General features: G+C 44.4%; 1 protein-coding gene and 2 long non-coding RNA genes across 4 annotated transcripts in view; 2 read left to right on the top strand and 1 right to left on the bottom strand.

Moving 5' to 3' along the window:
• LOC107315834 (uncharacterized) overlaps positions 1–11548 on the top strand; it is a 20705-nt gene extending 9157 nt beyond the window's left edge. The window contains exons 3-6 of the long non-coding RNA XR_014948597.1: positions 1629–1783; positions 5627–5769; positions 6902–7202; positions 10929–11548. This is a non-coding gene — a long non-coding RNA (uncharacterized LOC107315834). The remainder of the gene's footprint in view (positions 1–1628; positions 1784–5626; positions 5770–6901; positions 7203–10928) is intronic.
• Positions 3197–26608, bottom strand: DUSP13B (dual specificity phosphatase 13B). 2 transcript variants are annotated; one of them, XM_015866631.3, is made up of 4 exons: positions 25617–26608; positions 10927–11115; positions 10023–10243; positions 3197–3773 (listed from the first exon to the last, which is right to left on the bottom strand). In XM_015866631.3, the coding sequence occupies exons 2-4, from the start codon at positions 11112–11114 to the stop codon at positions 3559–3561; spliced, it is 624 nt and encodes a 207-aa protein (XP_015722117.2). In that variant the 5' UTR covers position 11115; positions 25617–26608; the 3' UTR covers positions 3197–3558. The 2 variants fall into 2 exon arrangements, with proteins under 2 accessions (XP_015722117.2, XP_085410379.1); XM_085554253.1 differs by having other exon boundaries at positions 3649–3773; positions 9956–10243.
• Positions 19699–25291, top strand: LOC116653625 (uncharacterized). The gene is made up of 4 exons (XR_004307816.2): positions 19699–19836; positions 19954–20052; positions 21802–21948; positions 25161–25291. It is a non-coding gene; the product is annotated as an uncharacterized LOC116653625 (long non-coding RNA).
• Positions 26609–26699: the final 91 nt, after the last annotated feature.

Here is a 26699-nt window from a genome sequence, read left to right as displayed (position 1 = left end):
TGTCAGACAATGAAGTAAATTTGCTAAGCATGAGCTATTTTGAAGCCCCTCTCCACAGCAAGATGTAGCTCAGTCTTGTGATCAGGAAACGTGAAATGGAAAATAGGAGAAAGATAGCATCTGGCGAGTGGGGTTGTCAGTGCTTTGCAGTTCTGGAGGGGCAGTTGGGAGTCAGGCAGCTCTCATCCCAGCAGCAGGGACAGGCAGCAAAAAGCCTCCTAGTCCACGTGTGCAGTGCCAAAGTTAAAGCAGAAATGGGAACCACTGATTCGTGTGGAACAAAGCGGTGTCATTCCGAAACATGAATTTCCTTGCACCTGCAAGGAAAAGGCTGACACTCTGAGCTGTCACCACTCACTGTACCTGGACAATATCCTGGCTGGCACTTCTTTCCATGAGAAACCTGTCCTTGGCTGCATCTCCTTCCCTGCAACTTGTTGAAAATTTCTATCCTCTCTTCTCCTGGCTCTTTGCAGAGCAGATTTATGGTCCCACTTTCCTTTTACAAATAAAACCCTAAGTGCAAATCCAAAGGATAAATAATGCAGTGCAGACATGCCCGCAGCAATACTCTCTGTATTTATCATTGCTGAAAGTCTGGGAGGAAAAGCTGCAGAAGGCAAGATATCTTAACTGAGAAAACTGTTCTCATGCTTTTGTGCCAATTCCGGAGGCTGGGGAGGAATCCTGCTGTGCTTTTCCTCAACCAACCTGCTGCAGCTCAGGCAGACACCAGGTACCTTATCTGTGATGGGGGGCTAGGACCACCATCGTTCTTCATGGGCTGCCTGGTGGGCAGGCACCAGCCCAGCTGCAGAGCAGGGGACTGCTCATTGACACACGGAGTGGAAAGGTTTGTAAATAGCTCTCAGCACTCACTCTGCACTGGCTTAGGAGTAGGCATGGAAGAAACGATGGCACAAATATCACTCTGCCCAATTAATGTGTCCAGTCTGCTGATGTGATCACTTCTTCTGCCTGCAGTATCTACTGACACAGTTTGGGGCAGGGGATGTTTAGGTAGTGCTCTGGACAAATGTGGTTCTAGCTGGCCTTGGTAGGACGTACACCTGCAGAGTGGAAGTGGGATTTCTCTCTGCTGGCTCCTTGTCAGCAAACCTGGCAGTTGCCCTCCAGGGTCGGGCTCCTGGCTGCTTAAAATGAGTCAGCAACTCTGGAACTGGATGTTGCAGCACATGGTATATGTGGAACCACACCCAATATTGTTTGTGTTTTCTTTGTCTTGGTTCCAGCTATAAATTTAAGAGGCTTCTACTTAATTAGAGCACAGGGGCAATAATGTACTTCAGTGCGCAGCTGATGATGGTTGTTGAGCTGTCACTGGCTGCTGAGCCTGGCACCTCAGTGCTCCTGCAGTCCTTGTTGGAGCTGTGTGTGTGAGGAGAGGTGATGGGGTGCTTAGATGCTCTCATCTGCTCAGAAACAGAAACCCCCAGGAGATGGGGACATGCTTACCACCCTCTGGGCTTCACAGCAGTGCTGTCACTGGTCCAGGCTCTTGCAAAAAGAGAAAGCTTTGCCCTGGGGCTGGAAGCCTGTTTTTGTCTTTGGTTCAGTGTTTTAACCTCTTGCCTCCTGTTCTTTTTTTTTTTTCTTCCCACTTCCAGAGGAGCAGGCTTTCACTGCACACCTGTGACAATGATGCTCACTTGGTGCTCTTGCCTTGCCCTGCCTCCAGCTGCATGCTGTGCATGGCAGGGCATCCGGGACACTCTCAAGCCAGCTGAAGCAGTCCCATAATGGCTACCAGGCCTCAGCTGAGGTAAGTTTAGGTTTGGTCTCTCCAAGGAGCTGTTCATTTTAAATTCCACACAGCAACCACAGATGTTTCCAGACATGCAGCTCACTGGGAATTATGACCTGTCCTGATGGGCTTAGTGCACAGAGATTTGGGACTGCTGTGTTTCACACACCCCTTGCACTTTCATGTTGTGCCATTTGGCTCAGCACTGTCAGCGTTACAGAGAGCTGAAGGCAGTGGTTAGCAACACAACTGAAAAGACAGCTCACAAAACAGCTTCATTATGGGCTGCTGTAACCAAGGGTCCCCCAGCAGGGCTTGGTGGAGCAGACCCAGGTGCCAGGAGTGGCCAGCCACTGGGCTCACTGAAACCCAACCTCTGCCTGCAGCAGCCAGCGGGAGGCCTGTGAAAGCCATAACTTCACTGATTTTTCCATCATTAGCTGTGACCTCCCTCCTGGCCACTTACTCCAGTCTCGGAGGATGGGACCCATTATGAGGGATGAGCCATCTCTGTTTCCTGGGAGGAAATTAGTCTCTAGCATCACTTGCTTTTTACTTACTGTGTGTATAGAAGCGGAAACACCACCTGAATTTCCCTGTAGACTCTGCAGGGAAATCATGTTTCCATATTGCATTATGAGAGAAATGCATTTGAAGTGTGCTGTGCTCAGTTAATTTTTTTTATGTATGGAGGCAAAAGAAACTTCAGTTCAGAATGAGTATATGCGTCTCTTTCCATTCACCATCCCTAGTGCTATAAATATGAACTGCATGTTACTTCCAGAACTGCAAGCCTTTAAGACCTCTCAAGGGAAAACATCACACCAAATTAATCTGCCGTCAAGTGGAAATTCTATATTGTTTGCATTTGCCAATGTTCTGTATGTGGCTGTAATTGCACTGAAGCAAATATCTGCTTCGAGTTCTTCACAAGATTAAATGTGACCAATTGGGCGTAAAAGAGTAATCGAAAAGCGGAGCTGTTACTTCAGGTTTGTTAGAGGTATTGCTCATTTTTGCTTTGGCATGATAACACTAGGTTCTGGCTTTCTGTCGCAGCAGGAAGTCCAGGCAATGCGATGTGAGCTGTGGGATGACCAGGAGCGGGACGTTCCCACCTGGCAGAGTGCCCTGCCATGTCCCCTCCCAGCTGTGCAGTCCTATGGCTGATAGCCATGCCTTGCTGTGCAGTGTTCAGTTGGCACCTTTCTGCTGGCTCCTGAGGAGTGTGGGATCCCTTGCCCCATTAGTTTGGAGCTGGGAGGAGCTGTGATGGTCCCAGCCAAAGCCTCGTATTTGTGAAGGAGCCCCAGGTCTGGCCCATGCTACCATGTCTGTTCACTGAACCCTAAGTCCCGCCTTGTGCCAGCTGCATATGAAAGGTTAAAGACTACTCGAAAACCTCATGGTTTCTTTTTCTTTTTTTCTTTTTTACTAGTTGAGCCATTTTCCCTCCCGCCATATAAATGTAATTACAAGCAAGTAAAAAGTCTCTCCTCAAGTTGGCTGCGCTGCCTTTTAATTCTGTGTGAAAACCCAACTGCTGCCTGTGCCCTGCACAGCAGGTTGTTAAAAAAGCAGGCCCAGGTGGGCGAAATTGCCAATCTGAATCCTTCTTTATTTTGGTTTCTTTCAATTAGTGGGCTTATCCAAAAAACACATTGCAAGTTCCAACCAGCTCTCCCCAGCAGAGTTTCTCAGTGCAGCTGCAGCAGTGTGCCCACAGTGTCCACGTGCCAGCCTCAGCTTGAGCCTGGTGGGAGGCTGTGCTTTAGCTGCTGGCCAACTCAGTGCTAGCAGGCCCCAGCTCTTGCACGTTTCTCTCTCCCCAGCCTCAGGTCCAGCTCTCGCAGCTGCTCCAGGAAGCCAGAGTTAGGGCAGATCCCTCTGTGGGAGCGTACGGCCTGAATTGCATCAGCAAGGGACATGTCCTCACAGATCATTAGGAAGGCGAGGACAAGAGTTGCAGATCGACTGATTCCCATTGCGCAGTGGACCAGTACTTTGCCTGTGGAAAGGAGAGCAGGACTTTTAATGGCTGGAGACAGTGCATAAATGTATCATCCTGCATTCGTGATTGCACAGCAAGTTTTGGGCTTAGCCCTCAGCTTGGTGGCATGTGGAGATGGCAGAGAAAAGCACCCAGAGCTTTGCAGCCTGCTTCAGTGGGTCTTGGGTCAACAGTGTGAGCACTGGGACTGTGCAAGTGCCCCCTGGTGTGCATCTGGCCCCTCTGCCCAACCTGGTGTCCCTGCTTGACCACCCCTTGTTTTGGGAGTGACATACTGGCTGGTGAAGCTTCAAGTGAGACAAAAATATCCTTGTTGGGTGATGACATTAGATCCAGCCAAATACCTCAAACTGATTGCCCTCATTTCTCTTGGTGTTAATTCTGGGTACTTTGTGCACAGCTTCTCATCTTAAATCCCATTTTGTTTGTGACAGAGTACTTATTTAGTAACTGCTCTGGTTCTGACTAATGATGATCACATAGCCACATGCTCGGAGAGTGCGAGCATGTGTTGTAAAAACCTGCTCTGGCCAGCAGGTTCAGAGAGGTGTTGATTCTGCAGCATGTGTGACACTGCCTCCCTTCATTATCCTGGCATGAGAAATCTGAGCTCAGCCCTAAAGATAGACACATCTTCAGCAGAAATAAAGAGACAAATATAGTCTCTAAGGAAGCAGTGAAAATGGCTCTGGTGATAGCAGAGGTGGACTGAGCATTGAAACTTTTGGGGAAATGATGAAGTCTTCTAATGTAATGTGAAATTCTGCAGAATTAGAAGACCAAATGGTTTTTGTTTGCATTTCCCATTCAAATAGAGCTTCCCAGAATTTATTCATATTCTTTACAACAACCTGACATCACTGTTCAAGTTAAATTACTTATCTTTCTCACTTCCATTAACCAAATGGGCATTCTTAGACGTAAAGTCTACTTTTTGTGGGTATGAGGGGAAATGCTTTGCTCTCTCGCTGAAAGATGATGCTAATCTATATTTTTTCTCTAAATGTTGTTTTCAATGTGCTGCGTTATCAGTAGCCTTCCCAGCAATCGTGTGGGACATGTATGCTATGTTATCTTCTCCAGAAGAAGCACTTCAGACCAAAATAACTCTGGTCTGAGAATTTCATAAGATATAAAAGAGTCAGGAGCACAGCTTCTCTTTGGGAAATATCGGAAATAGGGCTAAGATTTTCCTTTGGAATAATCTGTGCCTAAGTAGCTTGCAGGCCTGACTGGAAAGTAGTGGAAGTGACTGGGAAACCCAAATACTTGGCCCTAGTGTGCATCCAAGGCAATGACACCAAAGAGCAAGATGTTCTGAAAAACTGCCTTGGAATCAGAAAGACCTTTTTGTTGTTTGACAACTTGTAAGCTACCAGCACTCTATGAGTGAAAAAAATAAATGCTATTTATCATTTGAACTCCAACAGGAAGCAGGGTGCACAGAAAGCACACAAAATCATGGAGATGGCCTTTACGTTGGACTTGAGTTTAGTGCACTAAGTAGTTGTAGCTCAGTTGTAAACACCGGATAGGGCTTGTTCTTCTGAGCCTCCTTTCTACAAAGTGATTTTTGGGTCTCTACTTTTTTTTACCCATAAGGAGCCTTTTGCCTTGGGAAGTGCTTGGCCCCACCTACAGTCAGGATCTGAAAATTAAACTCAACACGGGTATAGATACTGCCATCAAACATTGTCCAGTATGTTTTTGTTAAGGACACAGAGCAGAACAAATTCCAGGGACCAGCTTGTACAGCCTAGCTTTGCTCTCTGCTGGTTTAAGTCCTGACTGTGTGACATGAGGAAGTGGGGAGTAAGAGCGTATATAAATTTTCTTCCCTGCTTGTCTAGATTGTCTGCACTTCAGAAGCGTCCTCCTAGCTGAGCAGCTTGTTTTAAAAGATGTGTCATCGAGAGTCCAAACAAGCTGCAACTGTTCACTTCAGGCCCAGTCTCTGTGGCTCTTCAGTACAGTGGCTCCCATGAGGGTGCAGGTATGTTACCTTTTTTACATGTGCAGTATCTGTTCCATATTGTTAGCCTCTGTTTCACCGCATAGGGAGGTTATGAGAAATGCTGGTACACTAACAGTAGAATGGCTGTTTGTTGCAGATAAATCAGTCATGTGAAATGATTTAATTAATGTAAAATTGCTCTAATGAAAGCAGATTTGAATTTACTATGTGATTATTTGTAGCAAACAAATTGAATGTTAAAGTTGAGTCAGGAAACAAAAGCCGTGTTGCTATTTAGTTCTGTTTACAGGCTCAGAGCCCTGTCCCTGCACTGTACTTGGGTTAAGTGGCATTCTGAACCACCATAACATGCTATGCCAGAGCATTGCCTGAGGCACATCTGACTGCAGCCATCTCGACACCAGAGCACTGTGTGAGCCTCCTGCAGGAGGCAGCTGCCTGCACTGTCCCAGCACCAGGCTGGGCTCCTGGGTGGCAGCTGGAGCAGGGCCTGGAAAGCAGTGCTGGGAGCAACTGTGAGCAGCCTTCACAATGGCCATTGTGATGCCTGTCCCTGTCGTGGGGTGGGCAAGGAGGTTATAACCAGATCTTCTGCCCCACGGAATCTTTGCCACAAGCTGAGGTCCTCCAGCTTTGCCTCCCCGGCCTTTGTTTTGCACATAGAGTGCTAAGAGAAGTTGGACCAATCCCACATGAGAGGGCCGTGTTGCAACCTTGTCTCAGCGAGCGTGTAACAGGATCCCTTAGGAATAATGGGATTAACTGAGGAGAAGAGAGGGCACTTAGCTTCCAGGATTCTTAAATCTTGCAATCCTTATTTGAAATGTTGCACCGCGCATCTCAAACTACTCTTTGCAGAGGCAGACAATGGCTGTCATCTGGCTGGGATTTGTGCAGAACAATAACACTTGGTTTTTAACAACGGATTATGGATATTGTATCCAGCTCATGCCTGCTGTAACTCTGCTGACATCAAAGGGTTTGCAGTAGGGATAAAGTTTGCACATTCAACTTTGTTGGCCAAATTCAAGTTGGGAAATTCAATGTAGTTGAACAAATTAGCCATTAAAACGCATAATATCTTATTGTCCTTCTGCTACTCATCATTAACTGAGCTAAATATCCTGAACTATCCCTTGTTTCCTTGCAGGATGGATATGATTTGGCTCCAGATCAGGCTCCAGCTCCATCACCCTGGGTGCGTACCCCAGCTGCCCTCACCCCATTGGGCCCAGCAGAACCACGCTGCCTACTTGCAGCAGCTCTTCCTGCTCCACCACAGTTCCCTCATCTCTTGCTACGTTGTGCCACCATGCTGTAGCCAGGAGCACAACCAATCGTCTAGTTCTTGATTTATGAAGCATCTGTTTTCTTATGGCTGCGAACAGAAAGAAGTCTGAAGGGAGCTGTAAGTGGCTACATGCCCCTTCTGTCCGGGCCTGGTGGAACAGGTAGGGGCACCTGCTGGGGGCAGTGGCAGCATGGAGTGTTGCCCGTGGTACCCCTATGGTAGAGTCAAGAGAGGACCCTTTTCTCCTCAGTTAAGCTTTTTTCCTAACCAACAAGCAACAACAGCAATACAAATGGAGAAGGAGTTTGGCTCTTAGTTAGCTCTGGTGGTGCGGAAGAAGGGAAATGCCTTGGAGAGAGTTTACTATTCTAGTAAGTTAATGGATAGCTTTAACCTGCCCATTTTAAACATGTCTTGGGAGGGCAAGAAAATGATGAGCTTGGGAATTCTGCTTGGGAATCTTTCTCTCTTTACAGTGCTAGTGTGATAGCTGTCGTGGTCTGCTTTCATCTCTGTGCTTAATTCACTTTTCCTTCCCATTTTGCTCAACTTTGTCAAACTGCTGATTTATGCTCAGGATAAGCTGCTCTCCCCCCAAAATGCTAACTGCTCAGATGCCTGTGCAAAGGGGCAAGATAGATGCTGGTATCACCAACTGTTTAGTTAAGACAGAAATCTGGAATAAGTGGGTAGTAATCTTAAATGACTTCTCAGTCTAACAAAAGTACCTCATTAAATCCTGAATTTCATATGAACAGGCCTCTTGTCACCTGGCATAATTTTTTGTTCAGCATCACTGCTTACGATAAATGCAGCTTTTTTTTCTTCTTCTAAATGATGTGAATAACAATCCTCTCCCTGTCTCATCCCTTAGCAGGTCATGGATATTTAGCTGCTAAATTTCTGTACCTCAGGAAATTATGCTTTTAGAACATCTTGTTTATATATTTTCCAAACTGTTGCGCTTCCCTTGAAATGATGAATGTCAGCAACAGCTGGCCTGTGTATGATTGAATTTCACCTTGTCTCCATTCCCAGAACCCTGCTTCCATATGGAGTTCAGTAAAGCAGTATCTAAAAATGCAGGAGTAGGGATAAATAGGCACTCTAGAGATGATGAGTTCATTGTGTTTGCCTTGAGCACTAACTTGTTCTGATAACTTCTAGTATTTGGATATGCAGAACACTGCTTTTGTTTGCTTTTGTGGCCACCATGATTCATCTGTTGTTTTCTGTCTTTTGTCAGTCCATTTGGATTTTTTTTAATTTTTTTTTTTTAATCTCGTTTTGCACACAAATGAAGAGATTTTGGATCTTACTTTTCCCTGGAGCACCACCAATAATGACTTCACTTGTAAATAGTATATGCTGTAACAGGCATGGGTGCAGATCCAAGTTTCCCAAGTACATTAGTGGTTTTGAAATCTAAATGCAGCCCTCAATTTCACAAAAGCAAATGCTTTCTATTGGGATAGATTATGGCCTCAAAGCAGCAGTAAACTCCTGTGTCTAGCACAGAATTGCACTGGGTTCTGTTACCATGTCTTCCTTTCCCAGTTTGTATAGTGTAGGTCGCTAGGTGTGTAGATCAGATCTACTCACTCACCAAGCTGGGTAGTTAATATTTTAGGGCACTCATTGGTATTACAGCAAAATAACCTGCTGTGTGCATAACTGACTGTTCTCTTAATAAATCACTTTTCAGTGGGCAGCTGCATTTTTGTGGTACAGAGGTGACTTGCTACTGTAAAGACTTAAAGTTCAGGGTTCCCATCAACTTCAGATGTCTGGTGTTGTACCTGGACAGTATTGAGCAAGTCCAAGGATTTTTCTTGTTGTCTTCCTATCCAGGTTACTTCCTAGCAACAGTGTGGTGTTATCTCCTGGCTGGTGCTGTTGCTTAGGTGCACTTCTACCAATTTGATTCCTAGCAATTTCTTCCCTTTTTTGTGCTCATGGGAATTTTGCAGATCATTAACATTACAATATTTTACCCAGTTCCAGCTTTTACTTTAAAACAATTCAGTAATTTGGCAAGAATAGTGTGTATGCATTTCCTCCCAGAGCTCAGGACATCCATGTGTAGGTAGTAAATGCCTGCTATTCTGTTGCCTTTGCTGATAGAGATGCTGAATAGCATGAGACACAGGAAAAGCCCCTCTGAAAGCTTATTCACTGCACTCTTCCCTGCTTTATTTTCAGTGAAAAAGAACATCTGTTCGACTGTATTTTAGCATTTTCTTCCTTCGTGTGCAAATACAAAGGCATAATGCATAAGCTGTCAGAAGCTTACACTAACACGCAGTTTTTGAAACAAGCAAACAAGTCAAAGCAAAACCCACCCATATGACAGCCTGCCCTCTAGCCCTAGAGGACTTGCATGGCCCAGGGCAAGGCTGTACCAGGGGCTGTTACCAGGCTGGTGAACAGAGTGTGTCCTGTAGGACAGCAGAGAGGCAGCGGCAGCTGCTGTCCTGGAGCAGCTTAGGGTGACTGAGTGGCTCTCAGATGTGCCCACATTCCTATGCTTTATGTCTGGTGAACTGCTCTGCTTCAGAGCACAACCTGGGCTTCCTATGCCAAGTCCATGTAGAACTTGGGAGGAATTCTGGCAGTAAGTAATTTGCTTCTAGCAGGAATTTCTAGAAGAAGAGTATGAGAGTGGTACAGGAGGACTAGAAATAAACTTCCAGAGTAGTGTGACTTTATTTCTATTCTTCCCCGTATGGGGTAGTGATTTCTGTAACAAGCTACATATTTTCTCTTTACAGCTAGCGTCATCAACTTTGCAAGACTTGCTGTGGGAGTTTGGGAGGCAGGCATGACTCTGCTTGGTCTGTGTTTGCTTGCTTTAGGGTTCTTACCCCAACCTGCAGGTGGTTAATTTATGCTGAGCACTACTTGTTAACTCACCCAACTTGGTCAAGCAGCACCAAAAAGCATGCTGAAGGTATGTCATATGCACAGGTGGTCTGGTTACCTCTTGGGGAATTCAGTGCGGCTCTTATGTACCGAGCAACTGGGTAGAAGTAAATGCTGAGATCAAAGTTTGGGCTGTCCTCTGCTTCTACACCATAGTAATCCACGGGAAGGTCTTTGTAGAAGTTGGGCCCAGTGTTGATGTGGAAGCGCCCAGCAGCAGCATTCACAATATGGGAGATGCCCATTCGGCTCAGCTGTGCTTTGTCACGAGCAACATACCTGGAGGAAGAAAAGTGCTTTTCATTCTCCTGCTGCATTGTGGTGCAGCATAAAACATGCAGCAGCTGGTGCAGTTTGTTAGAAAGTTATAAAGGATTTTTTTTCTGACAGGATGATTAGATTTAAAGTGTTTGCATAAATGTTTCAAGACCAAATTGGACTTTTAAGAAACTGACTCTTAGATTTCCTACATTTTCCACCAAATGCCTGCTCAGATTCTTCTCAATTGAGAAGGTTGGGGTAAAGGTATACTTGTGCACAAGCTGAAAGTTTTCTGATCTGTTTTCTCACTAAGTCACCTCTGCTGAGCATTCATCAGTTCTGGGACTGATGACATCTGAAATGGGAGGGAAGTACCAGGGTGTTCTGTTTGACATGGCTCTGGTGTTAGCACTTTAGTAGTGATGCTGTGACCCCAACAGGCTATTGCACCATGGGATTCCTGTGCTAACACAGGGGGAGAGGTTAGGAGGGGTAGTACTCTCCTGGAAGGGAATGCTCAGGTTGCCTTTCCTGTGTGCTGTGGCATCCTAAGCAAGGTTCAGCCTCAATCAAAAAGATGTCTTGCTCCAAAGAGTCTCCAAATTAGTACCTATCTCTCTCTTTAAAAAGAGTGGATGATTTAGGGGGGTGGGGTGGGAGCTAAGAGTTTCATCAGCACCTTCAGCCCTTCCCTCTCTTACAGGTCTCCCACATAAAGGTTTGGCCAGACTTCATCCACATGCCCCCTGGGGCGTGCACGTGTCCAAAGCAGGTGCTGCAGCTCCTCCAGTGATGGGGTGTCTCCTCTCTGCCCTCTGCGAGTAATACTTGAGGCTCTTCTTATTGTGGGACGCAGCAGGTCCCTGCCACACAGTGAGTCCCAGGCCATCCTGAAAGGTGGAAGACAAACAGTTACTACCAGCCAGACATTTCTGAGGTAGTGCTCTATTCTTTCCCCTCACCAAATTTGCTCTGGGTTTCAATGATGGGATCCTTGGGTTTGGAAACTGCCTCTTTCTTCCATGTTGTTAGATTCATCATAGCAGAGGCCACAACTGGTCTTTGCAAATGTTGTTGCAATCTAAACAGTGGCTCACATACCCCCACGTTGGAGTTCAGATAATACCTTTGCAGCATATTGTTCTAAAACAAAATGCTATGTCATTATGGCAAATTAGAAGCTAAAGCTTTTGCAAGCTACTATGCTTAGGGCCTCAGTGGGCTTATTTTGGCCTGACTACTCAACCCTTTTATTTTCCTTTTTTTTTTTTTTTTTGAGATGTGTCAAACAGTTCATTAAAACCTCATAATTATATTTATTTTAAGTTGGTTTGGTTTTCTTACACAGTCATATAAACTTTTGCACTTCCTATTTGGAATTCTAGATGCTGCTGTTACCACAGCAGTACAGCCCAGTTCTTGATATGGCAGCATGAGAGTTCCCCTGCTTTTAATGGAAAGAGGGAATGCTATGGGAAATGTTTTGTGTGAGAGTAACTACTCAGCGGGAAGAGAAAAAAGTTACCAATTTGATATGCTGTGCTTTTCCTTCAACCATGCAACTAGAAATTGCTTATATATACTTCATCTGATTTGTCTTTTATAATTTGCTTAACCAGCTGAACTGAATAGAATGGAATTGGTCATGCAAGATCTTGTTCACTATCTAGCTCTGAGTTGTCTGCTTCAATGCAAAAAACTCTGTAATGAGTATTTTGGTTATTTTCAATGGTACTTGTGAGCCACTCTTGCTTTCTTGATGGCAAAAGCTCATGGTAGAAAAAGTCTGCATGAATAAGTCATAGGAATTCTTGCTGCTATTCATATAGGCATTCATGTGTGTTTTTTATAGGTTGTTTCTTTTTCATTCCTGTTTTCTGCTCTCTCCAATAACTACCATTTCTAATCTTGAAAGATCTACTTTAATCCTTTACTTACATGGAGAAATTTAATTCTTTTTTTCTTCTTCTTTTTTAGAAATCAATCTGTCTCTGGAATTGTTTTATTTCCATGTGGTACTCTTCCTTTGAAATAGTAGTTCCTTGTGTTTGCTGCAGATTTTAACTGTTTGGGAGGATTTTATAAGAGAATAGAAACTGTACTTTTACAGTTTCTATATTTTTCTGTTTTAAGAAATTGTCTTGAAAAGAACATTTTTATGTTCTTTGTCAAGCATCCATATTACAGAGTTACTATAATGTCTGTCAGCTCAGGCAGCTTTAGACCAGGAGCATCTGTCTAGACCTGGATGAAGTTGTAGTCAGTGAGTCAAAATCATGTTCTGCCACTGAATATCCTTTGTGTAAATGATTAGATGGGTTGTTTGGGGTAAAACATTCCCGGACAGCAAATTTGAGACCTTCCTTCTTTCTACTGAGCAGTTCTATCATGCATAAATAGGCTGCACTCATGTTTAAGCACATCCATTAGTGAGAACTGCTTTCCAAACACTGCTAGCTATGGTGAAATATTTTCCTGGTTTCCCATTAAGGCTCATTCACTAGCCCTAAGTATAGCTTTTTTTTTTTTTTTTTTTGTGGTGTTACTGATTGCATCTGCCTTTACATGCACAAAAACAATGGATGTCAGGGGGAAGTTCTTTACAGAGGGAGTGGTGAGGTGCTGGATCAGGCTGCCCAGAGAGGTAGTGGACGCTCCATCCCTGGAGGTTTTCAAGACCAGGTTGGATGGGGCCCTGGGCAACCTGATCTAATACCAGATCTGGAGGTTGGTGGCCCTGCCTGCAGCAGGGGGATTGGAACTTGGTGATCCTTAGGGTCCATTCCAACCCAAGCCATTCTATGATTCTATGAAAGACAGAGAGAGGATGAAGGGTAGCTTGCTTTTTGCTGAAGGAGGAATGGGACAACCAAATCCACATTCCCGGAGGCAAATCAGGGAAGCAGTGACCACAGTGACAGCATTGGACCACCAAATCCTGACCAGAAGCCACCCATCCACTGTGCACTTGGGTTGATTCCTCGCTATCCCACTGTCAAGAGAGCACCCTGTTATCTCAGTACACCTCCTCCTGCCACCCTTACAGTCTGCTTTGTCCTCTTAAGTACAGTAAGTTTTCACTAAATAACAGTGTTCCCAGGATGGTCTCATATTGTTTGTATTACAAGGAATTCCACTCCAGAATGCGCTTCCCTCCTAAAATGTGTATATCTCCTCCAGTGTCAGCTTTTACTGTGAAAACAAAAGCAGATGTTCTTGCCCATTTCAGATGGCTTTATGCGAGGCGAAGCATGAAGACATTCCCATGCTGGAACAGACATTCCCCATCAATTCTGATAGCTGCTTTGGTGCTGGGCACCCTGATGTCTCTGTGCCAGCTGTGCCCTGTCCTGCTGCTGGTCATCTCAGACACCTGTGTGACTCTTTTGCTCCCACACAGGAGGTCTTGCAGCCGGAATGGGACTTGTATTTCCTGTGTCCTGACCACAGGGCCATCTGCCAGTTCATTAAATGCTTTCAAGAATAACAGCCTCCTCCAATCCTTCCCACCTGATAGTATCTGCAGCAAATGTTCCCCCTTTTTTGTTGTATCTCTTTCCTTGCAGTGTGGCTAATGACCACTCTAGGGCACTTCTCACTCCCTATAAAGTTGCTTTCGACTGTTTCATTCTTTGTTTCTTATTTACTGTTGCATGTTATCCATTCCCCTTGCTCTCTCCACTCTATAAATACCTTGATTTTCATGTTACCTGGCCTCAGAGGACTGGAGGCTGCAGTCAGCCCCACTTTCCTAAGCCTTCCACGAGCAGAGAATGACAGGGCACTGCCCCAGAGTCCTAGTAATGTCATGGCGTTAGCACAGCCCTTACCAAAACTGTGCTTTCCAGGTCCATAACTCCATCCTTGTAACAGCCCACGGGGACAGCTCTGAAGTGCAGCAAACCTTAGGAAAACTGTTCTGCTGAAGTTGTTAAAAGAAGTAGTCTTTCTAGAAGCGAACATAACCATGTAGACTTGGCAAAGGAGGCAGTGTGTGCTTCACTTACTGTGTGGAATAATGGTTTTCTTTGTAAGGTGGGCACGCTGCTTTGGAATTGTGCGGGGCTGACTTTCAACTTGTGCTCACACTGATCTTGTATTCTAGCTAAGGAATTTACTCTTGTTGATATACCAACATGAACAGCAGAAGTTGTGTATGAAACTTATTCCTTTTGCAATCTGATCACGTTTGTTCAACTGAAGAACAGAATCGGTTCATGTAAACTTTATGTCCAATAAAAGCTGAGGACTAGAGTTCAGATTTCAAATGCGAAATAATTGGAACTAACAGGCTGTGAATGATTCAAAAGCAGAGAAGTCTCTGTAGGACTATTCAGTTAATATGCTGAATAATGAATGCACTGGAAAAAAAAAATAAAATAAAAAAATCATAGATTTACAGAGAAAATTTACAGACAGGAAAACAAGGCAATTATTTTTTAATTATTTTTTTTTTAAACAAATGACTGCTCAGTTCAAGCATCAGACCAACATTTTAACTCACTAATTTGATACATATAACTGTAATTTACTGAGATGCACATATTTAAAGAAAACAATGATATGAATAAAGTTGTGTAATGTTTTCTAAGGAGCATGAATAGATTAAAACAAATGAGTGTGAAAGGAAAATGATTATATGTAATAATGTGGTTCTTCATTTTAAAAATCTCTTTAATGATTCTCAGTTCAGTTTCTCAACATTCTTTTTTGCAGAGGATTCATTTCTGTGAAGTGTTGTATGGATGAGAAATACAGTTTTAAAATGCCTGTTTCTGAATGATAATCCCTTGAAATGTTCCTGATCTTTGCCCTGCTAGTGTTGTATTGCAGTAATTATTCAATTACAGAGGAGAAAATTTACCATTATATCTAGATTAATGTTGAATTGGTTTGTACTACAACTGTAATTTTAGCTGAACTGTATAATAGAATTTCCTTAATTATGAATCAGAGGAGAATTGCAATCAGAGGCCTATCACAAAGTAAAGGTCATTTGGATGATCTAGTGACCTGGATGTTAGCCATGCATGTCACCTTGCTGTGCCCCTGTCTGTAAGCCCTTATCTGAAAACCACAAGTGGCTTTGCCACAGTAGGACCAAGAGAACAGCCAGGTCAACAGTTCGCTACGCTGTGTGGTAATGTATATGGAATATCCCAGGAAGAAGATAAAAGTGGTCTTATTAGGTCAGAGAGAGTATCTTTGCTGCCTCTTTAGGCTTTCTCTCTTTCCCTCAGTGGATGCCTCTTTTGGTTACATATATTCTGGATGTTTTTGTTGGTTTTTGATTAATTCTTTGACTGCAGCCTTCTCTATAACTCAGTTGGTAGCTGAAGAAGAGAGCCTTTAGAGACTGATCCCTCAACAGGTGTCTTAGTCCTTGCAAATGTGTCACCTTTTTCCAATTTTCCAGTACTACAGTATTTAATAAAAGCAAATCAAATGCCAGTGCAATTTGACCATTTGGCAGTACATTGGTATGAGATCAGGATGAGATGATGTGAAGGCTGAGCTGGGGCAACATGAAACTCTGCAGCATGATGTTATGGAAAGTCAGGAGGGAAAAACAACTCTAACGTCTAGGATATTTAACTGGTGCACTAGTAGAAAGCCCTCATATCTTTTATTTTTCCTTCCATTTTTTCCAATGCCAAGATAAAGGAGGGATCTTAGTACTATATAAGAATGTCAATGCTCATGTTTCATTGGTGTACGCAGTATTTTAATCAGTCTAGTCATTGTATTGGATTTTGCATATGGGTAAAATGTAGCTGTTCTCCCCTAGCTCTAGTATAAATATTTTTTCATTTTTAAATCCTGAGAACAAAGTGCTTTACATCCTGTTTTTTCTCAAATTGGTATGTGCTGTAACCTTGTCATCTCCAAAGATATCAGTGTCTGCACTTCAGATAGAGTGATTTGTGATGGTAAAAGACCAGACAGAAGCCCAAGGCTTGGCCAAAGCAGGTCATGTCAAGTTCATGCCTATCGTGTATTCAAAAGCCATAAATGTTTCTCAGAAAGCCTATCCCTTGGAAAGATTCCTCCAAGATAACATATGTTTGAGAAGGGGTTTTGTGTTGCTGCATCTCTGCACAAATGACAAGTATTACTGTCATCATTCTTTCTTCCTTGGTGTTTAACCCCATAGTCTCACTGGAGTCATAATTTATGAATCGCTAGGAGCACGATGGGATATAGATGGTATGAATGAAATACAACAGTGACTGAGGTAGAGTTGGCTGGACTTGAAAGCTGTGATAGAGGCAGTTTCCAGAGAAGCTCAGGGTATTTGCATTACCAACTGTTTGTAAGAAAATATTTCCAGCAGCTGGAGTATGTAATCTGAACAGCACTCCCAAATTTAGTATAGGCTTTCAGGCTGACAATTTTCATCCAGCTATACATCGAGGGGTAGGCCACCACTTGCCTTGGTGTGACTTAGCAAATCCATTTGGTTGCCTTGCTATCAGTGGACCATGCAGAGCCTGTGTCAAGGAGCAGACTAGCTTAATTGATCACAAGAAAAATGAAAACATCCACTTGTTTCTCCTCTCAGTAGTGCACTGGTACCAAAGCCCTTGTCCTGACTAGAGAGGAATTATGACACCTCTTCTTTTTCCAAGTCAAACTTTTCTTTGCGTGACATCCAGGGAAATCAACAATGTTATTTCTGATACAAAACACTACCGAAATGTAAGGAAGAAATTAATCAACCCATTCTGATTCTCATATATGTTGATTTTACCACAGCTTCCACTGATGTTGTGGGTAGCCAGGCCTCAGAAGCCTCAAAAATGTCTGTCTCATTTTTAAGTAGCAAGCCTGTGGTCCAACCAGCAGGGCTCAAACCTGCTGCTCTTGGCAGTCTCAGGATGCACAGCAGTGCTGAGGCCTTGGGACAGGATGGCCTCATTCTCTCCTATAACCGGAGTTTAAAATATTCTCTTGTCATCATCTGATTAGTATGCTTGTATTTACCAGCCGTGTGTATGGCTCCTGACAGAAGCATCACCCTTTCACAGGCAGTAGTATTTGCACCAAGTATGTAAAACCTGCTCACCTATTGATTTTGCTAATTTTTCTGCATCATGTGCATGCATTTTCTTTATTCTTTAGCCATGCTAAATCATCCTGATAGAGATATTGCCCACACTGCAGCTTTGACCGGGTATAAGAGAAATGAGAAATAAGGGCAGCTAAATAGTTTTTCCCTGACTCACCCTTTGCACACTGAATGGAAAGCCAAGGACTTTCTGGACACACTTGCATTCTTGTAATATAAATGAGATTTTAACCACACTTCTGAGTCAGAACAGAGACAAAGATAGGCTTATGGAGTATGCTTCATAGAAACTGGTGGTGGTGGATCAGTGACACCACCAGCAGGACTGCGCAGAACAAAGGAAGGATCTTGTTCACCCCTGGTTCAGTGAGAAAGGTCTGGAGAAACAAAGCTTGGAACAATCCCATTGATACCAACAAGTTTGAGCAGTCTTGTATTGCTCTGGGTTAAACATGAAAGAAATATCTGTTGGGCAGGTGCTGAGTTAAGATTGATGCTAGAGGAAAGTAAACAAAGCCTATGAGACAGGGGCACACCTGGAGAAGCAAGCTTTGCTTGTGCAAGCCATCCCTCTGGGATGGGGTTTATCCTCTGCTGCTTAGTAATTTTAGGAAAAAATAACTTAAGAAAATTCTTTGTTATTTGTTATGACTTTTTGGGGCCTACTTCACTATAAGGAATGACCATGGAGAAGCTGGCAGAAGGTGAGCACAGAAAAATCAGTTTTTCATTGCTTCTTCGCTTCTGAAGCCTGGATATATTTTGTTGCTGAATTGGACCCTTTATTTACTAGTTACAAATTTTATGTGCCATTTTAATAATGTGCATTTTAACTATTTAAAGCTGTACATTAAACGAGCCCAGACAGTGTGTTAACAATCTGCATGTTATGATATATTTTTTGTAACTGCTTGTTATAGCATCGACTATTAAGGATTTATTGCTAGTGCATTTTAGGTGGTGCTTTACAGTCATTTAATTACAGCCATCTAGCAATCATTATATAAATATGCATCAAGAGCAAGAACTCTAGTGTAAGGTGACCCAAAGGGTTTTTACCTTCCAAGACCAGGGTTCAGGCCCTCAGGTGGCAATGATGTCACCAACACGTGCAGGGAAACACAAACATTTAAAGCTGTGCAGGGAGTTAGGTTCCTCTCTGCTCTAGGTGTTCATGAAGTCGTCAGCTGGAGCAAGAGTTCTGCAGACCTCTAAGGACCTGAACTTAGCTGTTGGCAAGCAAGCAAAGGAAAACCTGTTCCCCTCCAGGCTGAGTCCCAACAAAGATGTGGGGGTTTTGGCTGTGAGCACAGAAGTTGAGTTGCAAAATGGGCCCTGTGGAGCCCTTTGGTACTCCTGATGCTCTCAGTGCCAAATGCATCCTTATACCCATTAACTCAAACTGATCTCATAGACAATTGGCCATGTTGCATCTGACTCAAAGACAGCGGCAAAAGGCAGGTCCAAAATGCATCTACCACTTCTATATGCCACTTGTCACTGCAGCAGCATGGTCTTATCTGAGAGACTCCTCAGTTCTCTGCAGGGCTACTGCTCTTGGCTCCAGTACTATTGCTAGTGTCTTCTGCAATGAACTTGAGCCAAACAGCACAAATCTTGCTTGCTTTTTCGTGACGTCAAGTAATGCTTTACCAATATTTGCAGCCTGTATCTGCAGAGAGCACATGATGCTGTTGTTACTTCATGGTGTTGGTATAGTATGATCCTGCAGAGAGGTACAAGCCTAGTTTTGCTTATAGATCGCCTGAAATCTTCCAAGTCTGTTTCCCTGAAACAGAGTATTAGAGGCTTGTGGTTGTTGTGCTGCCTTTCAGCCTTAGTGCTCAGGCTGTGTGGGAAGCAGAGCCTGGCCATGCTGCACACTGCAGGGTGAATTCCTGTGGCTGTTTGGGGTGAAACCACCACTGCCATACAGGCCTGCAGCTGCCCTCATGGGCCTTGTGAGAATTGCTGGTCAGGACATTGCACTGCTAGCTGAATCCAGCAAGGGGAGGCCACAGAAGGGTTGGTTGCTGGGCACACTGTGTCTGGTTTCACAAAAGGAGGAAAAAAGATCACTTGAGTGTAGTTTTCAGTCTTTCATCCATGGTTTTATGCATCTGTGTTTTATGCATCTGTGGATTCACTTCCTGTTGCACGTTCCTAATGTAGTCTGAACTAATTTTTTTGGTCATCTCTAGTATCCAAAATTGTCTGGGACAGAAATCATGTTCATTTCTTGCTTCAGCAACAGCCACTCAGAGGCCAAGGACTTCTTGTGCAGAGCCTTGCACAGGCTCCAGTTGCAGTGCAGTCCCTTCAGTGAGTGTCGTTTGTCCCCACCAAAGTTTAGCAGGCTAGATCTGAAGGTGAATGAGGCTACTGTGACAATAACTAATGTGGCAGTGTCTTCCAGACCAGCATTGGAAACATCAGGCTTCAGAATTCAAAGAATTCCATTACAAATGAATGGTTTCTGCCCCAAGGATTAAACCAAAAGTATGGCACAATGCAAAGCTCTTCTCCCCTGTGACTAGCTCTGGTATGTTATTCTATCTTAAAAACAATATATTGCTTTTTGGGGTCTTTTCTTTTTGGGGGCATTGACAGCTTCACTGCTCTTTGTTCTTGTCCTGTGGTCTCTACCATCACCATGAAGAAGTTGGTGCAACACACTTGCAGGAGACAGAGGAGGCAGCTGACGCATAGCAGGAGGGCCTAGCAGCGTGGTAGGAAGGAAGATGGGAAACAGCAGGAGGTAAGCTCTCACAGTTCCCTGGTGTTTCTTGAGCACTGCAATGCATTTAATAGTTATCACAGTGAACCTGCGAGGAAGACACTGCTGTTGCCTCCACACAGGTTGAGATGGTAAAGAAAAATTGGGTTTTCCTACATCTCTCCACTGGCCTGAACTGGGAGGAAGGCCAGGGGCAGAATGATGATGAGCACTTGTAGTGATAGCTGAACCTGGGGAAAGAGTCAGTCACAGGTTTAATTTGGGTCAAAATCACTGCCCACCTCTGCTGAGTCAAAGGCAACTTATACTGAGGTGAAAGTCATTGGTCAAGTCTGGTCTTGAGTGGGATTTCCTTACAAAACTTATACTACAGAATGAGGTTTTCCAGGAAGGCTTCAGCAGATTTTGGTTTTGGCACTCAAAATAGCTTCTGGAACATGCAGAATTAAACCAAGGACAGAGAAACCTTGTAACACCACATGCTACTCTTGATACCCTTCTTTAAGTATTTGGAACCATCTTCTTCAGTAGTACCATAAAAACCAGCATGAGTCCTTATTAAATACAGTGGTGTTACAGCTTAAAAGCAATTGCAGTAATTGCTTCTTCATGTTTCTTTCTCTCACCCAAGTCTCTCTGATTTGAGGCTTTCTAGCAGCATGATAGCCGTGGCAGGACTCAGAGAGGCTCAGAAGGCTAGTTCCAGAAGCCTGTCTTTCTCACCAGTGTCTTCTGGCAGAAGGACAAACCACAGAGCTGATAGCAAGCTCCTGTTGCCCAGGTTTTTGGCTGGAGAACTAGGAAGGATAAACACCTCCTTAAGCACTGTAAGATAGAAATAGGAGAGAAAGGAATGGAAATCCTCTCATAATGCAAGGGCTAGAAGCAGTCCAGCTGTTTTGTTTTATTCCCACCGTGAGAGCTACGGTCAGTCCCAGTGCAAGCTTGGCCACCTGTCAAATCAGGTTTGTGAACTAAAGCTTATTGGAATTTGACACGGTCTTGTCTTGGAGCACACTGGTATGGATCAATAAAGGCTTCTCCTATAGCAGTGACACAACATGTATGCTATCCACACGGTCCCAGTTGCCCCTTGTAAATCATTAAAATACTGGCCAGTTCTAATCAGACCCTTTGGGGTATAACGTAATATACTATCGGAGAACTTGAAACAATAAATCAAGTTAGTACAGAGGTCAGTCTGAGAATGAACAGAGCTGAGAATTGTTGGGTGATGTGCATGCAGTGTAAGAGATGCAGTGAGAGGATGTGAAATCCCAAGTCAGCTATGCAGATTGCTTTTTTCTCATTGTAAAATCTCACTACCTTTCTGCTGAAAGAAAAAATAATAGGATCTAATCATATCCTGTAGCACAGCTGATTTGAGGTCTAGAATTTCCCAGCAGTTGTGTTAGCTCTTGGGATCACAGGTATTTCTAATCACTTCTCCTTTAGGCTAACTCATACCATATTTTTAAAGTAACTAGCAGTTAAAAAATATGACCTCTAAATGTCACAGATCACCTGCTGCAAAAAGATTTGACTTTCCTCTAGAGCTGAAAACCATCTAACCATTAGCAAAAAATAATTTGGATCCTGTCAGAAGGCAGCTGCTGTGGCTGCACTCTTCAGTCTTCCTTGGGACACAATAGGCACCTTTGGGAAGGAGGTGTTGTCTTGCAGTGCCCAGGTGCTGGCAACTAGTTACAGCCTGTGTGCTGCAGCACTGCTGCACAAACCCAAATGGTTGAGGCTTTCTTTCTGTTACAGATCAGTTGAGTCCCATCTGCATTTGTCAAGTGTTTTCTGAGTCAGAAGACAATATAAGTATGGCGTAAGAGCAACTTCTGTGGCCAGCACGAATGACCACCATAAATGTCAACTGGTGACGAGTGCCACTGAAGCCTAACACTTCTGGTATGTCTGCATGTCCCTTTTTGTTTCTCACCTTATACTTAGAAGACAAATACTAATTGTAATTGTTCCTCACCTTAAAGCAAGGATAGCCTGTGATGCATATTGCGTACACTAAGGCTTTATAAATCTCAGCACTGCTGTTTAATTCCTGTTGCCTTCTGCTGCACTTTTCCATCAAACCTCTCTGTGCTTAGCCTAAATTGGGTGGGGTGTTTTTAGAATCTGTACAGCAGAATAGCTTGGTGCCTGAGTTTTACCCATGGAGCTGTCTTTTTGGTAGTGGCCTGCGGGGAAGGTGTTGGACACCCCTGCTATGGTAACCTCCTTTTAGACCTGGATGCCAGAAAAGGACTTTGCTTTAATCCTGTCAAAGCTGCTATTATCCAGGTACAGGCTTTGCAAGAGATGGTGTAGAGTGATCTCTTTGGGGTTTGTGCTGGTGCATCTCAAAGAAAGCTCAGCTGAAAGGTTTGGAGAGTAGTACCTTGTCCTTGGTAATGCAAGCCAGTAACTCAGAAAGTCACTGTATCACAGTGGACAGAGCCACTGCAAAACACTGCTGTTAAATAAAAGACCTAGCAAAAACCAGAGCAGTAAATATCTGGTGGTAAGAAAAGCGGAATTTGGCCTGCTTGAATGATGTACCAACACCTCTAAACTGGAAGAGTGCATGGGGTAAGGTGGCTTAATATTACATTTTATCTCTAATCAGGCCTAAAACAAGTTTGAATTTGTTTTAAGCCTGATGGAGAAATAGTTGAAACGATGGAGATGCAATAATCAGTTTCATCAGAGGCGCAGCACAGCTTGGTGCGGGAACTTAATGAAGATTTGTTGGTCAACAGCAATCTCCCACCCCGCTTAATGTGCTCTCTATTTAATTTTCTCTGCTATTGTAGTAAATTTGAAGCCCCCGGGTCAGACTCAGCTTTCGTGGCTCTTGCAGTCTCTGCAGTGTCAGCAGGAAGCACAAACCAAAGACTTCAAGCCTGGGCCTGAGCGATGTATATTTCTCTTAATGAAACCCAAAGCCAGGTGAAATTTTTGGGAGAGAGGAAACAGGATATAGAGCCCCTTTGGGGGCTGGGAGGTGTTCATAACACTCTGAAACTTGGCCCACATTTCTGGTCTCCTCCCTTTCTGCTACACAAAGGGTTTGTAGCTTTTTTAGATGCACTTGGATCCATTGTATGCTGTGGGAGAACCTGCTGGGAAATTTGGTGATTCCTGCTCACCAGAGCAGAGGAAATGTATGTTTCTTCTTTGTGTTTTTAGGAAAGTAGGAAGATGAAATTCAAAATGAAGCAGAGCAGATGGGAATCTTTCAGAGACAGACACTGGGAAACATTTAGACAAGCTTTGTCCCCAGTCTCTGAGCTCAGGATTTAGCAACTATACCATAGAGAGATTTCAGAAAGACAATGAAATGCATTTTGGCTTCAAATACAGTTCCTCCAGAATCCGATGAGAGTTGTGCACGTGAATCTGAAGCCAGAATATAGCCAGCAGTATGGGGAATAGATGTAATGTGAGAAACTCTCGTGCTATATTATTATAGTCTGAATTGTTTCCATCATTCTGGGTTAAGTAATTCCCCACTATCCATCTCTAAACTGTAAGCAGTAGAGCCTTGATGTGCCCCAGGGAGAGGAAGCAAACCAGTCTTTGAATCTTTACCCAACCTTACTGCTCATATTTTGCTTTCAGTGAATAACTGTTCAAATCCTTTAATATTTCATTCCCATAAAAATATATTTACCAGGGGTTTTTGTGGCAGCAGTAAGTCTGTGTTTATTATTTTAGGAACACCACATGACTGGCTTTAGAGAAAAGACGAGGTAGGAGCAGAGTGCTGCAATCTATCAGGGAACAGCATGTTTTCCACCTGTTGAGGCAGCAACCGCAATAACAGATGCACATAATAATTACCTGTACCTCAAAGGCAGCACCATGTCCTGCACCTTCTGCTCCCCACCTAGCAGACAGCTTGATAACAGAATTACAAAAGAGGAGCAGCGAGAGAATGGGGTAGATAGCTCTTTGAGAAGAATGAAAGAGCAGTTCTTATTAAAGAGAAAACTGGAAGGTGGAAGATGAGAAGGAAAGATCTGAGACACCATGATGCTAAAAAAGAGTGGAGCTGAAAAACTCCAGGAGCCTGCCTTATTTTCAGAGTGCTGGTCAGGTTTTTGCAAATGCCTTTTTCAAGACTGCTTTCATTTGTACTCCTATCATCAGGGATAATCTCTCCTGAGGGATAGGTGCCCCAACACATCTAACGGAGCCCAGTTCTTCCTGGAGATGGGTGGCTCTGCAGTAGCAGGACAGGCTCATGCCACCATTGGTAATGACCTTGTCTCAGTAAGTGACAGGATGAGCGAGTATGACCCTATGCCAAAGCCCTGTTTTTCTTCCCATCCCTGTCAGCAGGCACTGGGAGAACGTTGGAGCTCTGCTACCCCTATTTGCCCCAGAGAGGCTGTGCAGAGAAAGGGCAAGGACAGTGTGTGAAACAGGGATGCAGAGCAGGTGAAATACCTTTGTTCCTCGCTGCTAACCTGCTGTGAGGTCTTGTGAGGCTCTTTGCCCCTGCTCTGGCTACTGAAAAGGAGGAGGTGGCATTCAGCTGGGTGAGGGCTCCCTGAGCACACGAGCTTTGATGTGATTTGTACCGCAGCAGTCCTTTACAGGCAGAAAGGAAGAGATCCTTCCTTGCAGAGATTTGCAGAGGAAGAGAATGATCTCAGCCCCGATTTAATCTTGACAGAAGCAGATGATGAGAAGACTGTGTGCTGAGTTGGAGTTTTCCTTTGAATTCCTATGGTGTTGAAGGCAGAGTTATAAATAGACACAGTATCCTTTCTACCCTGGTACAATTCTGTCTCCGGCTCCCCATATAGACAGCAAGTCTGCTGGTAGGTATTTAGCAGGAATTAATTTAACCCAGTCTTCTCTTCTGTACTCTTTCACTCCAGGAATCCTGATGGCTGCCACAGCCATACAGACATATTTCCTCAATAAAAAATGTTCTGAGGAAGGCTGATATTAAAAAACCTATTTCTGCCTGAAAATTCTATCCTAGTTAAAATAATTCATAGAAGCCCCAAATGATGGAGAGTGTATAAAAATAAGAAACAAAAAGTCCCCTCTTGCCTTCTCCAAAGAAAAACTTCTTAATCTTTTTTTCACCCTCATGTTTTGTTTCTGAACAGCACAGCACTTTGTTCATAGTCTGTTCCACATTTTCTCCAGCGCAGCCAGTTGGCCAGTTTTTCCTTTCCCAAGGAAGACTTGTGGATATCGCTTGCACATCAGTAGGAAACCCATCTACAGTGCTTCATGGCTATTAGACAGATCTTTAGGAAATGTAAGTACAAGCTGGACTAGTGTTTATAACTAAAAGAAAAAAAGCCCTGCATTTAAGCATCTTAGTGCTGGTTTCACACGCTGGTCCTCCAACAGGACAGCCACCCAGCATGTCACAAACCCCGGGGTGTAAGGCCAGCAGCAGTGACCCGGTCTCACCCCACCGCTGCCTCCCGCTCGCTGCTGGTGGGCCCGAGGCCCGAGGCGTGCTGCTGGGTGTGTGGCAGGCTGGCAAGCTGGCAAACAAGCTCAAGGTACTTGCCTGGTCATAGAAGCTCCAGCGCGGCCGTGCCTCGGCTTACCTTTGTGTGAGCAATGCCCTTAGTTTCCCTTCTACCGTAACAGTCACACAGCAGCCTCTCTGCCTTTGGTTTATTCAAAGTCTATTTTTAATTGTGTTAATTATAAACCATCATCCCCCACCCTCTTTGGACCCACAGGCATCAGCTGGAGGGAGGCAATGAGCGGGCGCTGCGTGTTGGCAGCGTGGGGCGGTGGGCAGAGAAGCTCCTGCACGCTGTGCAGGGCGCCTGTGGGACGGCCGCTAATTCGCCTCCGGGTTTTCACCCACCGCTGGAACAAAGCGGCACGGCCGGGACCACGGCTCGGTGCCCGCGGGCCGGCAGCCGGGGGCGGCCGCGTAGCGCCCGCTGCCGTGCCCTGCTCCGCTCCGAGGCCGCCACCTGGTGGCTGCGGGAGGGAGCGGGGGTACGGCAGTCGTGGGCTGTGGGGCCGGGAGCTGGGCCGAGGAGATTCTTGTTCCTGAGGCATCCCGGTCTTTTAATTATATTTTACTTATTTTACTGCTCATTCTGCAAATTTGAAGCCACTTATTTATTTATTTATTTATTTAATGCTATGCTAACTGGTTATGGAGATGTTATGTATTACCTTTGTTTTGGGTCTAAAGCATGCTTTTAAGATGACCTGTATAGCAGCCCCACAGCCCAAGAACAGGTTTCTTTACTCAGGGAACTAATGCCCTGTGCACTCGCAGCATGAGACAGGGCCTCAGCACCAAGCTCTACATAGCAGATGTAGGTATGGCCATAGAGAATTAAAAAGGTGCTGAGTAGCCCTTTGTGGAGGCAGGAATCTGCAGGAAACAGCACTGGGAATGGCAAGGCATGTTTTTCCTTGTTGCTTTGCTGCTCTTGAGCAGCTGGCTTGCCACACTGGGCAGCATCCATGCTTCTGCGTTCCAGAGTGTGGTAGCAGGAATGCAAACAGCTGCCATCCCCAAGCTGGCTTTGTGCTGCGGGTGTTTGTCCGCTGGGAACCGAGAGCCAGATGTGGCTCTCATAGTTTCCAGGCAGCACTGATCCATCAGATGACAGTAGCTATTGAATACTGCTATGGTGGCCCAGAGACACAGAGATAAAAGT

Source organism: Coturnix japonica, chromosome 8 (assembly GCF_054131305.1).
Source record: "Coturnix japonica strain WE chromosome 8, WE-NBRP24, whole genome shotgun sequence".
NCBI lineage: Eukaryota > Metazoa > Chordata > Aves > Galliformes > Phasianidae > Coturnix > Coturnix japonica.
Note: the sequence above shows the minus strand (reverse complement) of the source record. Positions and strands in the feature narration are given on the sequence as shown.